This window comes from Oncorhynchus mykiss, chromosome 5 (assembly GCF_013265735.2).
Source record: "Oncorhynchus mykiss isolate Arlee chromosome 5, USDA_OmykA_1.1, whole genome shotgun sequence".
Taxonomy (NCBI): Eukaryota; Metazoa; Chordata; class Actinopteri; order Salmoniformes; family Salmonidae; genus Oncorhynchus; species Oncorhynchus mykiss.
The window spans coordinates 62,215,547-62,231,099 of record NC_048569.1 but is presented as its reverse complement, the minus strand read 5'-3'; the positions used below and the strand labels follow the sequence as shown (position 1 = coordinate 62,231,099).

At 46.3% G+C, this 15,553-nt stretch overlaps 1 protein-coding gene across 2 annotated transcripts in view; it reads left to right on the top strand.

Annotated features, from left to right (window-relative positions):
• midn (midnolin) overlaps positions 1-13,602 on the top strand; it is a 34,249-nt gene extending 20,647 nt beyond the window's left edge. For both annotated transcript variants that reach the window (XM_021603749.2, XM_021603748.2), the window contains 3 exons: positions 338-476; positions 710-1,039; positions 9,981-13,602. In XM_021603749.2, the coding sequence (XP_021459424.1) occupies positions 338-476; positions 710-1,039; positions 9,981-10,243 (732 nt within the window). In that variant the 3' untranslated portion in view covers positions 10,244-13,602. The remainder of the gene's footprint in view (positions 1-337; positions 477-709; positions 1,040-9,980) is intronic.
• Positions 13,603-15,553: the final 1,951 nt, after the last annotated feature.

Genomic DNA, 15,553 nt, shown 5'->3' with positions numbered 1-15,553 from the left:
AGTTTCCTAGGAACGCGAAGCGAGGCGGCCATCTCTGTCGGCGCCAGTTGTGATGAGGGAGGCAGGCTGTTACGACATGGCTGTCATGACATGGCTGTCACGACATGGCTGTTACGAGTTTCAAGTCACTGCCTCATCATCTCAATAAGATAAACTGTGATAAACTTTTCTATACTGTTTTATATGACCCGTATTACATACATACATCTTATGGTCATAATTGAACTAATCACAATTGCTGTCGAGTGGATTTATATTTATTACCACTCACTGAAGGCAAAGTGTTGGTGTGTTGAAGGTTTGTCTCTAGTGTTTGACTGTCTCCTCTCCTCCACAGGCGAACTGCAGTGCTAAGAGCCCCAGTAACGGCACCAGCGCTTCAGCACGCTCCTCCTCCTCTTCCTCCCGCAAACCAGGTGCCATTATCGAAAGCTTCGTCAACCACGCTCCTGGGGTCTTCTCAGGGACTTTTTCAGGTGAGTGAGGCCTAATAGCATTACACTAAGACTAAGGCACTAACTCTCAGACTATGGCTTAGCACTCTCAGTGGCGCAGATTACTACTGTGTCTTACTGGGCTTGGTCTGGGGATGTGACATGTGGTTAGACTGGAGCTAAGGGGCGTTGTAACACTCTCTCTCTCTCTGTCTCTCTCTCTTTCTCTCTCTGTCTCTCTATCTCTCTCTCCCCTCCCTCCTTCCCTCCCTTAGGCACTTTGCATCCTAACTGTCAGGATGGCACCGGGCGGCCCAGGCGAGACATCGGCACCATCCTGCAGATCCTCAACGACCTCCTGAGTGCCACGCGCCACTACCAGGGCGTGCCCCCCTCCCTCACCCAGCTCCGCTACCAGACGCAGTGTGGCTCGCCCTCGCCTGCCTCCCCATCGCCTTCACCCCCTCCCTCACCCCCAGCCACCACCCCTGGCATTGCCGGCATCTCTGCCAAAGCTACCTCGGTGCCTGCCAGCAGCCCCATCTCACCCCCTCTCCACCCGCTGGTGCAGTGTCAGAGCCAGATCCGCATGTGCAAGCCCCCTGGTGAGTAGTGATATCCACTCACTTACTCACGCACACACACACACACACACACACACACACACACACACACACACACACACACACACACACACACACACACACACACACACACACACACACACACACACACACACACACACACACACACACACACACACAAGGCCCTTCACTGTATTTGAGCCCCCGTGCAGCAGAGCAACAGATGTTGCTGCAGTTGTTGTTGTTGTGGATGAGAGTGATTGAAACGACTGTCGTCAAGAGCTTGAATTTAGATGAGCCGCTGGTCTATTGTAAAGAAGAGGATTCATCAGCAACTTTGTTTCTGCCGTTGTGTTTCTATTCAAATACTGTTTAACAAATACTGTTTGGGGCGGCAGGTAGCCTAGTGGTTAGAGCGTTGGGCCAGTAACCGAAAGGTTCTTAGATTGAATCCCCGAGCTGACAAGGTATAAATCTGTCGTTCTGCCCCTGAACAAGGCAGTTAACCCACAGTTCCCTGGTAGGCCGCCATTGTAAATAAGAATTTGTTCGTAACTGACTTGCCCAGTTAAATAAAGGTAAAAAAAATAAAAAATACTTATTATCCCCACATTTGTTGCCGCACTCGAAAAGACAATATCCTTGCTCAAAAGGAAAGAGAAAGAAAGGGAATACAGAGGTTGGCAGAGAGGTTCTTGTGGGGGTTGGAAGGGTGGAGGAGAGGAGTATGAGGGGGAGGAGAGGGAGAATTTGGGCCCTCCATGGGAATGCAGCAGCTCTGCTCTAGCCTTATTCCATAAGGCTCAGATTGTCAGGCAGCAGCAGCAGCAGCAGAAGTAGACCTGTCTTTGTCTTTGTCTCTGTGCTGAGGGGATAGGTTTACCCCTCAGAGGGCTGGACTAGGGATTACTGCCCATCCACACAGAGGCTAGGACAGATACTCACCACAGATAACATTCACAGGCGTGTGTCAGGTAGTCGTTGTGCGGAAACACATTGTCCCCACTCTGCTTTTTTAAACCTTGCCAGAGGAAATTGAACTTTTCTTCCATGAGCTGCTCTTGTTGCATGTTGAATAGAGTTGGATAGTGGGGGAGGATCTCTGAATGGCCCTGATTAAAGTTTTATGTGGCCTCTTTGTTTGAAATAAAAACATGAATTCCATTGTCCATGGTAGACAAAGGCTGATATCAGCACATGTATTGAAACTTGGCATTGCGATAGAATGGAGCACTTCATCGAAGCATGGACCAAAAGTTCACCCAACGTCCAGGGGACTCTGCAGTATCCAGTGAGCCCTTTTAAAATAAGTTCTGCACAGTTGAAATAATAAGAGCTTATTTTCTTAACCCAGGAAGCCCCTTTCCCTCGTTCCTCCCATTCCTCCACTCAGCCGTCATCCCCTGCTTTAATTCTCTCTTTCTTTGTCCCATTCTCCCCCCGTCTCTCCCGTCAATGGACCGTCCCACTGCTTCCTCCGTCGCTGTCCAAAACTAGCCTCATCTGTAAAAGCCATCTCTCTCTGGTCTCTTCCAAGCCTGCTCACCATCAATGGTCGCCTGTGTCCACTCAGACTTTAAATAGATAGATTTATACAGAAATGTGAGCTCTGAAAGAATGTGCATTGTGTTTGGAACGCAGCGGGAGGATGAAAAAACAACATACACACTAAGCCTCCATTCATAACATTGTTTTTATATCCGGCCGTCTGCTAACTGCCCACAGATTAATTTGTGCCGTCACAGGAAAAACAGACAGGCAAAATAAATGCCTTTCGAGTCAGACCGGCAACCGGCCGAACTTCCTTACCAATTAATGAGTTGGGGCTTTTCTGTATGGACGGAAGCTGTCTGTCTGGTTGGCTGGCTGTGTGACTGTGGAATGCTTGGCGAGGAACATTTTAGAAGGCAGGTGACTAAGTGTTCCGGTAAAACCCTGAGACGACGTTCTTATCAGCCGACACCTGGTGAAAGACTTGACAGCTTAACTCTTCGCAGAAACCCGCTTCCATTGGCCTACAGGAATAACCTATGCTTACTGCTTAGTGCCTTCCCAGTCTGCTGTCTGTGTTACATTACCTCAGGTTGAGACAGCCTCATGAAAATGTCACATAGCGCTGCTATCTCCGGAGAGCCTTTACCCTTTCCACTGCAGGTTCATGTGGAGAGAGGGGAGGAGAAGGTAGGAGGCGGCGGTGAAGAAAGAGCTTCGAGCCATCGGAGATAGCAGGACAAGTCAGCCTAGTGAGCTAGCTAGATTAGTTTGGTTTTGGTTGTGATGTGGCAACGTGGCTGGTTGTGGTGGTGGTGGTGACTGCTGAGTGCAGAGCTTTGTTAGGCCCAGGGGCCAATGCTTTTTGTCTGAGGGCAGGGCTTAAGAAGGGGGTGTTAGGCTAATTGTTAGCTGAATTCCTTTGCTCAGTGGGACCCCCCCCCCCCCCCCCCTTCCCCAGGGAACCAGGCTGCGCCATTGTAGGGCTGAGCGAGTGAGAAGTAGAGAAGGAAAGAGAAAAATTTTGAGGAAAAGAGGGCGTGAGAGAGCTCTCCATGCCTTAGGATTAGACCTAGCTTTAAGACCCACTCCCACTGCAGCTGCTTGGTTCAACAGAGAGGACAAAAATGAACAAAATGAGTCCCGAAAGAAGGAAAGGAGGGGTAGATATCCTCTCCTCCCCCTCCTGTCTCTTCCTCCCACCAATCTACTCAGTATCTGTCAGGTCAGGTTAGTCTAGTTCAGGCTCTGGCTGCGGGAGGCAGGGTGGAGCGGTGTGTGCACAGAGAGAGAGAGAGAGAGAGAGAGAGAGAGAGAGAGACAGAGAGAGACAGAGAGAGAGAGAGAGAGAGAGAGAGAGAGAGAGAGAGAGAGAGAGAGAGAGAGAGAAAGCTGGATTGGGTGGGAATGGTTAAATTCCTCTCCCAGCTCGTTTAATCCAGCCCAGAGCGAATTACCTTTGTGGTGGGTGCCTTCTACTGGAAGACTAATTTCTGTTAAAATGTTAACGCTCTGCCTCACGTTAGAGTTGTCAACATGGCTAATTCTGAACACCTAACTCTGTTCTAATGTGGCAGCCCTTCATATGGTCCTCCCCTTCTCTTTAACCTCTGTCTCAGTCCTCACTTCGTCTCTGGACTATGTCTCTTCTCCTCATTTCTGACCTGTGTGTGTCAGATTCAGTCTGACAGGTGTCCTGATCCCTCACCCTGCTCTCCCTGTCTGTCGTGCTTCAGCGTGGTTGACCCACCAAGGCTAGGACACCAGGCTAGGACACCAGGCTAGGACACCAGGCTAGGACACCAGGCTAGGACACTAGGCTAGGACACCAGGCCAGGACAGCAGGCCACTGTACATAATTTATCACCCGCCTGTCAGCAAGCATGTAAGCAGCCACCCGGCGGCCAATGACACACACACTGCTGAGCAGCAGTAACCGAGCCATCTAACCCCCAGCCTATCTGTCTCGACCTATAGCAACGACAGCCAACCAACCGCGTCAGGTGCCCTTTCATTGTCGAATGACAAGAGATAGCGGGGGGGGTGGGGGGGGGGAATGTAAATTGCGTCTAAAAGTCATTTAAGACCTCATTCCCCTGCAGGGTTGTCGATGCCCTTTCAACGCCTGTCAAACGGGGATGTTCGTTCGCTCCCTTTGACTGGTCTGACTCCTTCAGTTTGGCCCCTTCTTTTCCATTGGGTTGCCTTTCTACCTCTCCTCTCTCTCTGTCTTCTTCCCTGGGCTCCAGATGGTTAGGATGGATGGCAGGACAAAGGCAGGGCTGTGTGCTGTCTATGTTTCCCAGGCCTGTGTTTACCCTCTGGGCTGTTCTCTGCTCTGCTGCTGGCCCAGGGCCCAGGCCAACCAGGAATGACATGTGGCTGTGTTGGATGATGGGCCTGTAGCTGCAGTGATTTATGGATGCCACAGGGATTAGGAAAGTAGTGGAGCACGGGGAAACTGCAAGGCCTCAGGGGGTTGGCTCTGTGTCATGCTTTACTCAGAGAAGTAGGCCTGTATGAACACAGTGTTTTTTTCAGTGTTACGTAAAATGACGTTTGATTGACTCTGGGATAGGTGGGGTTCCATTCCACTGCATACAAATGGAGGACAAGTATCAAGCCCCCTTCAGCTACTGACGATTTCGGTGGGATGTACTGGAAGACCTTAAAAAGCACGGTTTTCCTGTAATTAAACCCAGGTTGTTTTCACTGTAGTTTGAGCCCTCACCCACTCCGCCTGATCCCCTGATGCTCAGAAAACACAGCTCTCCTTCTGTGAGATCACAAGAATTATCAAGGCAAACAAACAAACAACAACAAACAACAACACTTGGACAACTGTTAATGAAGCGGAATCTTTAAGGGATCAATAGAGGAGAAGCTCCTTTAATCTCTTCTGCATCCTTCCTACGCAGCCCTCCTCCTTCTCTGCCGCCCTCGTTCCCTCCCTCTTTGGCCAGGCTCTAGAATGTAATTGATTATTCATAGATCAGCCTCTTTCTCTCTCCCCCTCTCGTCTATCTGCCTTGCAATATGGTGGTCAGTAGCTACTATGTCCAGCTGAAATACTATCCCACCCCCAACCTGCATGCAGTACTGTATGTAAAATAGCTTGTGTGTTAGTGGGGTGTTTACAGTCATTTTCTGGCACAGTGGAGGGTGAGGGGTAGGGGGAGCCTCTCCGGTTGTTTTTCTGCTGGGTGGAGTTCAGGGATTCCACATGGGTTTTTGGAATAATCTCCATATGCTCACCCTAGACACACACGCCAACAACCTCACACCCCTCCCTCTGGTTTCTTGGGGTTGGTCCACACAGGGTGAGATGAGAAGACAGGAGAAGGTACAGAGAGAGAGAGCGAGAGGGGGGTGGGGGAGGTAGAGAGAGAGGGATGGATGATAAAGGGAGGAGTGTGGGGCCAGGTGTATGTGGTTCTCATTGGTCTGCCCTGAGCAGCTGCACAGCAGGGGGGGAGTTGGAGAGGGTTTTGTCCTCATGGCTCAGTCAGCTACGGCTCTGTGTCTATGGTTTACTCCTGTCAATGCCTTTAGTCTCTGTAGGCTTTAACTGGGCCTGTGAAAGCCCTGAGTGTCTACTGAGGACACATACACACAGCTCCGCTCCAGGGGAGGACGGGTACAAACAATACAGTGCTGATGGAGGAGCAGCACAGGGTGCAGGAGGGTTGCGTGACCAGAGAGGGAGAGAGAGTACATGGAAAGAGGGAGGGAGGGAGGGAGGGTGGAAGAAAGAGAGGGAGGGAGAAAGAGAGGGAGGGAGGGACTGCCCTCTGTTGTGTATTCCTTGTTCTCTCTGCCCCTGACCTGTCCCTTACCTAATATTTGCTTCTGGTGATTCCCAAGAAAATATGTGCTGTTACTTCCTTCTTTCTCTGTGCATAGTGCGTCAGAGAGCAGTGTTAGGTCACAGAGAAACAGGAAGGAAGATGTGATTCTCCCTGCTGGTGTGTTTGTCCTTGTTTCCTTCCTCCCATCCACCTCTATCTTTCTATCAATTCAACTCAATTCAATTTCAATTCAATTCAAGGTCTTTATTGGCATGGGCATATGTTAACATTGCCAAAGCAAGTGAAGTAGATAATAAACAAAAGTGAAATAAACAATAAAATTAACAGTAAACATTACACTCACAAAAGTTCCAAAAGATTAAAGACATTTCAAAGTCATATTATGTCTATATACAGTGTTGTAACGATGTGCAAATAGTTAAAGTACAAAAGGGAAAATAAACATAAATATGGGTTGTATTTACAATGGTGTTTGTTCTTCACTGGTTGCCCTTTTCTCGTGGCAACAGGTCACAAATCTTGCTGCTGTGATGGCACACTTGAATTTCACCCAGTAGATATGGGAGTTTATCAATATTGGGTTTGTTTTTGATTTTTTTGTGGATCTGTGTAATCTGAGGGAAATATGTGTCTCTAATATGGTCATACATTTGGCAGGAGGTTAGGAAGTGCAGCTCAGTTTCCACCTCATTTTGTGGGCAGTGTGCACATAGCCTGTCTTCTCTTGAGAGCCAGATCTGCCTACGGCAGTCTTTCTCAATAGCAAGGCTATGCTCACTGAGTCTGTACATAGTCAAGTTTGGGTCAGTCACAGTGGTCTGGTCTCCTTCCAGTTCTACTGCTCACGTCAGCTCCAGCATCTATACAAGCAGGCCGGTGTGCACGTGTGCGTGTGTGTGTATGCTCTAATAATAGTGGTGTTGTGTGGTTAATGACTAGCCAAACACACACACACACACACACACACACACACACACACACACACACACACACACACACACACACACACACACACACACACACACACACACACACATAGGTTAGGTCCTGCCTCAAAAACATTCCCAGGGGTCCAGCCAAGCCAAAGGCCGGACGAATGGCTGCACCGGGAATGCATTCAGGACCCCACACCACACTGCCCAGCGCGAGTGTCTGTGTGTTAACGTGTGGGTGAGACTGGGTTAAAGTCAGTGCGTGCGGCAGCCAAACTCACATATTCTTGACATTTAAAAGCAGGGAAAATGGCTGTAGTCTTTACACAGTATTAAAGTGTGGAGACAGAGAGGTTGTGTGTCTGATGACTTGTAAAGAACCTCCGGAGTTTGTGTAACTGCATGGGCACATTGTAGGGCATGCGGGTCTGACTGTGTTTGTGTGTGTGTGTGTGTGTATTTGTTTGTGTGTGTCCTATAATGAGGCCATGCCCCAGGCTCCAGTCCTTCCTCATTCAGCAGGGCTTGAGCTGTGTGACCCCCGCCTGACCAGCTTTTAGGTGCAGGAGACAACCCCACGCTTGTTTGAGACAACCCCACGCTTGTCTGTGGCTTTAGACTAGAGAGAGAGGGAGAGAGATGTAGAGCGAGCGAGAGAGAGGCAGAGAGAGATACATAAAGGGCAGCGGAAGGAGAGAGAAATCCCCTTTCTCTCATAGAAAGAGAGAGAGCGAACATAGAGGGGTTTCTTTCCTGTGTAAGAGACGACAGGAGGGGAGAGGAGGGGGGCGCGCAGGGGGAACAAAGCCCCTGGCAGAATGTATAGCCGTTGCATGCAGGCAGCTAAACAATGCCCCTAATGCACAAGAACCCCCTTGTTACCCTTATGCACTAGGCAGGAGATATAGTCCTATGGTATACGACACTCTTATCTAGTGTGGAAAACATTGAATAACATGTGCTGAATAGCCCAGTCCTTGTTCTGTTTAATGCAGTTAGTTAGTATGCACTGCCAGGACTAGTGAATATTTATAGCCAGAGAATCATTCGGCTCAATCCGATAAGCAAATGAAGGGAAGAGGTAAATTAAGCCCACACAGAGTCTGGAATTCATTCCGATGGGGGAAGAGGAGGAGGAGGAGGAGGAGGAGGAGGGAAGGCACAATCGATTTGAAAAAAACGTCCACCTACCCCATTCCCTTCCCCATCACCCGTAGGGCGAAATTCCACAGCCCGCGCCCCTCCCCTCCACCCCACCTAGCCCTCTCTGGGGACACTGGCCCATGGAGGGGAGGGGGGGTAGAGGGGTAGGGGGAGGCAGTGGGGGGTCGAGGGGGATGCTGGGTCAATGAGCTGGAAGCAGGAAACTGCAGTCATAAAGAAGGAGTAGAGGGGGAAAAAGAAAAAATCCCAGTCTCTCTTCGCTTACCATTTCCATTCGCTTGCATTTTCTATTGAAAGCCAATAGCAGTGTCCTCGGCTGGAGATGGATGGCTGCACTGGAGCTAAAGTTTAATCAATAGGTCTTTTTCATTTGCCATCGATCCATGTTTAAAGCTACTGCTTCTGCTGCGGCTGCCGTGTGTGTTTGTGTGTGAGTGTGTACGTGCTTGTGTGTTTGGTGTGCCTGTGTGTGCCTCAGTGTGGTCGAGGGTGTCCTTGCATGTGTGCACATGCGTTTTGTGTGTTTGTCCATGTGTGTGTGTGTGTGTGTGTGTGTGTGTGTGTATGTTTTCGAGAAAGAGGGAGAGATGGGCTGTGCTTTGGGTTATTGACATTCTAGACCATTATTTAATTATTTCATTTTGAGACAGATACTAATGGAGCTAGCTAATTGATTGTGGTTGCCGTCCCTTCCTCTCCAGCTCCTGAATGTATTTCTAAATTAAATGAAGGCTGAGTTGGGTGGTGTGGGCAGGCATTCACAATGGAACCGAAGGCCATTCCCTAGAGATCAGCCTCTGCTATAGGCACATCAACAGCCAGAAATGCACTTAGTCGCACAGCTCTGACAAAGACACTCATTTGGGATGCCAGCCGTAGTTATGTGACTGCATATGATAGGAAGAAATTAGAGTGTACGTGCAGTAGTGAGTGTGTGTTCTCTCGGTGATTGTGCAATCTCAGGGAGACTGTCCCAGTTCTCCCAAACAGTGATAAGGGTTTGAGAAGAAGGACACATGGCTAATATTTCACTGTGGGGCATTTCATTACACACCCCAGACACGAACAAAAGTGTGCGTGTGCGTGTGTGTTTGCATGTGCGTGTCTGTGTCTGTGTGTGTGTCTGTGTGTGTGTGTGTGTCTGTGTCTGTGTCTGTGTCTGTGTGTGTGTCTCAGAGTCTACAGAATGATCACAGCAGCATGTCTGTTTCTCTCTCTCTGTCTGCACCCCAGCATCATTACCAAACCAGCCTATGTTTGTTTGTCCTCTTCCTGGCCTTAGATAACACTGAACACACACTGAATGCACACTGAACGCACACTGAACACAACACTCTGTTCCCTCAAAAATACACTCTCCTCTAAGAACCTACATATGTTTTATTCATTTTTTATTTGTTGAACTGTGCTCTGTTGAACTGTGCTCTGTTGGACTGTGCTCTGTTGGACTGTGCTCTGTTGGACTGTGCTCTGTACGTCTTGCAAAGCAGGGTGTATCAAAAGGTCATGGAAAAATCTGACTGTTTGAAAAATGCTTGACCTTCTGTTTTCCTCTCCTCCCTCCAGGTGACCGTGTGCGTCAGACAGAGAACCGTGCGACACGCTGCAAGGTGGAGCGTCTACAGCTCCTGATGCAGCAGAAGCGCCTGCGCCGGAAGGCGAGGCGGGACTCCAGAGCGCCCTACCACTGGCTGCCCAACCGCAAGGCGGGACGCAGCAACAGCAACAGCAGCACATCCAGCGAGGGATCCATGGACCTCGACTTCGATGACTCGGTGTGGAAGCCCGACGTCAAGGCCGACATGAAGACTGAGTTCGTCATGGCGTAATGACAAAGACGAGGATGCTGATTGGCTGGATAATGAAGAGGCAGCAGAGGACTCGGGTTAAGGAAGTTGGGAATGGTTTCAGAGGTATGGAAAACAAGCTGGAGCCGAGTGTGGAGCATGAAAAACAGAGAGAGGGAAGAAACCTAGTCATCCTCTTCTCTCGCTGGGACAACGAACTGTCACACCAAAAGGCTCCCTGTTGTCTTTCATCTTATCATGTCCTCAACAGCCTCCTACCATTAGAAATAGACAACAAAAACAACAAAAGATTTTTGACGTTTGGACTGGGAACGGATATGTATGGACTTACAAGACTACGTTATGCATACGGACTGCAAAAATATGTACTTCCTATGAGGAACAACTAAAACTGAACTGAGCATAGCAGACTTGGATGGGGGTGGTGGTGTTTTGGTCTTTTTTTCTGTTTTTCTGTTTTAGTTTTACAAGGAGAACTCTGGAGAGAGATTCACACTGGACTTCTGAGCAGGATTGTCGGTGGCTGGGGCCGTGGTGTAACTACACACAGGACAAACAGACAGACAGACAACCCCTGGCCCCAGAGCCATCCCTGGACTACTCTAATGGGCATTCCAGGTCTCCACTTCACCGACCAGAGTCGACTTTTTACCTATTGGGTTATCTTTTTATTTCCATTTTGAAACGTAATATTATTTTATTTTTTCTAAACAAATATGTAGCATTGTTCAAAAAGCATTCAGGTTTTCATAAACAATTTTAAAAGTAGTCGTTGATTTGCACATTTTTCATGATTTTGGAACAGCAGGTCAGAGTGTGCAGGAAGTGGGATATGAGGAGCAATGACTCATTGGAAATGTGGTTTTGACTAAAGTTTTGACTATTACATAAACAGCAACCTCAGTAACATACAGTAGGGTATTAATAGGAATGAATTAATGAATAAAATAAATAAATATTAATGGAGTGCTTCAGAAGATTTTAAAATCATGATTAAAAAATGTATATGGAAACAAATCTATTTTTATTTCACTTTTTATCTGCTGTTTTCAAAAAACAGTAGCCAAGTATGGCTTGGGTCAAGCCATTCATTAAATTGATAGCTAACAAACATATTTATTCAATCATTCATCAGCTCATTCACTCATTAGGGTCATATAGCCACAAACAAATAATGGATAAAAATCCCATTGAACCCAACTACAAGCCTATTTCAAATATAGGTGGGGATCTCACATTTGTATGATACTTAGCAGGGGTTTATAAGCGTGTGCGTATGGGTGTTTGTGTGTGACAGTGAAGATGGCTGATTCACCCCTCTCGTCACTCAAACAATGGAGGTTCAGTACAGAGAATACTCTCCGTTTCTCGCCATTCAGACGCTCTAGATATCTTTCCCATGTATTCCTTTTTGAACCAACATCCCACTTTAACCAAGGCGTCTGTTAGAAAATGTTGATTATGTCAAGCTACTTTCTAGTAATGGAAAAGAGAGGTGGAAGAAAGCTAAGAAATCCCAAGCAGGGAACCTGTCTCCAGTTTCATCAACCAGTGCCTCCACCAATGGATTCCCTCACATATCAGATTAGGCCATTTACAGACTTACTAAGAGATTTGCTGCTACATGGGACTTTGATAGACGGGGGAAAAGTGACTTTTCTTTGCATGCAAAAAGTGTGAATTATCCTGACTTTTGTATTGTTGGAAGAAAAAATATATACATGAAACTGGTGCTTTGGAGAATTTGTGGACAAATAATGCTTAGCCGCTTTTGTTGGTTAGGTTATTGTTTCCATAGAACAGCAACACTGTCCTGCTCCAAGTATTCTCAAAGCAAACCAACGCAGATGAAGTAAGAATGGACTCATATCTTGCTCACTCTGAACTGAACATTCCCTGGACAGTGATGATCATGAGCAAAGAGCAATTGACTTTCCTCCCTAAACGCTGGTTCAACCAACATCGTTCTCCTCAACATGGAGACAAGGACCCAGGCAGCAACCAGCCCTTAGTCCTCTCAGCCTAACTCAATAACATAGTGTTCAACAAGGTGCATGTTTGGGACTAATTAACAGGGGAAACCATTGGACCAGAGTACGCATCGTCACAGAACCCACACTTCTATGTAAAACACAATGTCTGACCCTACCCTACCGTGATTGCACTCACAGAGTTTTCAGTGGGAGATTACCTGTTTGGTAAACCTTGTCTTTTTGTCAGTGGCCTTACCTTTCACTAAACGAGACACGAGGGGACTGGTGGGGACGTGTGTTTGTTTCTTTACCTGTGTTTTGTGAAGACGCCATTGTCACTGAGGATTCGGGCATCTCTTGTTTGTGCTTTTAGCAGGTGGAGTCTCTATTATGTCAAGGCTTCTGTGCCTTAAAACGTTGCCCTTGCAGTGTGGGTCAGATATAAGATGAACAAATTATTTCCATTGATGAATTCATGAATTAATATAAAAGGCTGTAACCACATGGGAGCTGTAGTTTTTAGGGGTAAGCACGTTGAGTGAATTAATATCGATGTGTTTGTAATCTGTGTTTGTTCCTCAATCGGTCTTCCCATTTTCTCTCCATTGTGTTGCTATGTTTGTCTGTCTTCTTTGTCTGAACACCCCGCTCTGTCCTGCCCACCAACATTGACAAAACAAAGTACCTGAGGTGGAAGATTTGACTGCAGTGTGCTACTATGGCAACAAAGTGCCCTGACTCTGACTGGACAGGTGTCTTCTGAGGACGTGAGACCACATGACATGCACTTCCTGTCTCCTTGGACAAGACATTTCAAAGGACAATTCACCCCCCCCCCCCCCCCCCCCCCCCCCCCTAAATTGAATTAGATTTTTGATATATGTATGAACTATACTCTGTGTGTGCCTCACTTATGTGTGAAAAAAAACAAAAAAAAACATAAAATGATGACATGGGATGAGATGATTGGACAAAAGAGGGGGTGGGGAGGGCATTTACAAAACAGTTTGTAGGTGGAGTTCTGATCACATCATTTAAGTTGCCTGTTCTTTCTTGTAGCCAACCATTGAAAAATAATAACAGGAGTCAAGAATACCATTTACAATGTTCTAGCTATAGACCGGTGTAGCACATGTGTGACTGTATTAATTTATGAAACCAAAATGGTAACTGTGAATTCTGTATTTCTTTGTGCATTTTTTTAAGTGGGAGAAGGTGGTTGGGACGTAGAAACGACTAATGCCTATGTCCTATTTTGTTTTTGGTGAAATATAACGGAAATCATGTTTCCCCTAAAAAACTAAAAAATGTCTACATATATTTTTTTCTTAAGCAATACATTTCAGTGTGACTTGTGATAGAACATTTTTCTTTTTTAGGTAATAAATAAAAAACAAAACGAGTACGCCCAATGGTCTGTGTCGGTGTTGTTCAAATCCCTATTGAAGAATATTGACTTTTGAGTATTGAGTGAAATGTACCGAATAAGAGTTGGGTTTCATATGAAAGTCTGTTTCATAAGGTAATCAGATAGGAGTGACATTAGGAAAAAGAAGAAGAGCTAGGAAGTACATTGATAAAGTATTACTTTACCCATCATATATAATGGCAAAGATTTGAGCTAGTATACCAGCTGGCTCACTCTGCCACCGGGGAGAATGATAGAAGAGAGCAAGAAAAGGCAGATGAGATCTCCCACTTATCCCCAGCCGGGCGGAGGATGAGAGGAAGTTGAGAAAAGAGAACGAAGTGACAGATTGGAGAGAGAGATGGTAGTGCAGAGCAATTGGTTAGCAAGTAGTTCATGTGAAATGAGCTAGCTCTCTAATTCCTGCAGTTAGAGTGTCAGGTTCTGAAGCACACACTCAGATTGGAGAAGGAATGCTGCTCAGAACAGAACAGAACAGAACAGCATGTCTTGGATATGAGGAAATGCCTGAAAGACTTGCACTTGAAAGGACCAAGCTACTGTATGTCAAGGCATTGCTGCTCAGAATGTGTCAGGCTAATGCTGCATCACATTCCCTGGATGGATGTTATTTACAGGGGAAAGCAGCAAAGCTGTGGGTGGAAAAGCTGTTTTGAAAGTGGTGTGTTGCTATAGTGATCTTGTAACGAGGTCTGCTAAATAAAGGAAGAAAATAATTTAGAGCTACTAAAGTTTGTGGATTACAGATGTAGGATCTTAATTTGATCCAGTTTGCTACGGCAGGGAAATAATTCTGCAGCAACAGGAAATGTGAATTATTGTGTGGATTATAATTCATGGACATTTTTCTCAGGGCGATCATTTTTTTCTAAGGGAAATTTAATTTTGAAATGTCACATTTATTTGCAAAGGGTGATCAAATGAAGATCCTACATCTGTACATAAAAGAAGATAAGGGTGACATTTAGGAGGAAGAAGCAATTTGTTTCATTTTAGCATTAAGTGGTAAAGTGCTGTATTTTCCTAGGAAGTTCTGAGTCTTTTAGCAATCACTAATGATCCACTTCGACCAAATATGTGGTCTTTCCTTTCGTAGTATTTAGGCCTTGGATGATCCACACACTTTTATCTCTGACGTGGTATCAGAACGTGGTGCTTTTGTTATCCGATTAGAATGCAATAAATACCATCTGTGCCAACCTCCAACCAGCAGATGTATAGCCTTGTTTAGACCTTGGCTATGGAAGATAGCTATGGAGTAGGACTGTAGAGGTGAAACTCCTCACCCCTTTCTTTCCCTGTGATGATAGATGCAGCTAATCAAACACTCCCACTCGCTGCCCTTCTCTACACAAGCATATACACAGCCTACAGCAGGAAATAAATGCTTGACATGCCACTTTAATAAGGAATCCCACACGAAGGCAGAATATCGATGAAACTAAAGATTAGCCATTGATCAAACTCTGCCATTCGATTTAGGAATCAGTTCCCAGAACTAAACTCTCGATGGACCCTTTTAGCTGAGAGCAGGGATAGAGTTTAGAAGATGTTGTGAGGGAAACCTCTATCATATTCATGGAAGTAACTATTCCGATGATAGATATGCGAGTCCATTTGGGGAAGAAATATAAGGAGACACATTATTGAACCCTGGGGTACCCTGGAGTTATTGATTTGGTTACTCCTCAGAAAACAATAGAATGTACGGACGACATTGTAATCCAGCAGAGTAGAATTGGAAAGATCAAACCCCTAGCAGACAGACATCCCTTGGTGCAGGTGTGTAAGAAATGAGGTTTGCCTGTTACAATAACTGTCATAACTGTCTGTTCTGGCTTTTGATCTGACAGAAGAAACCTATAGCTGTAAATGAACAAAAACACAGCTGAGAAAAAAAAGATGTTGACATACATTTGCTGAAAATAT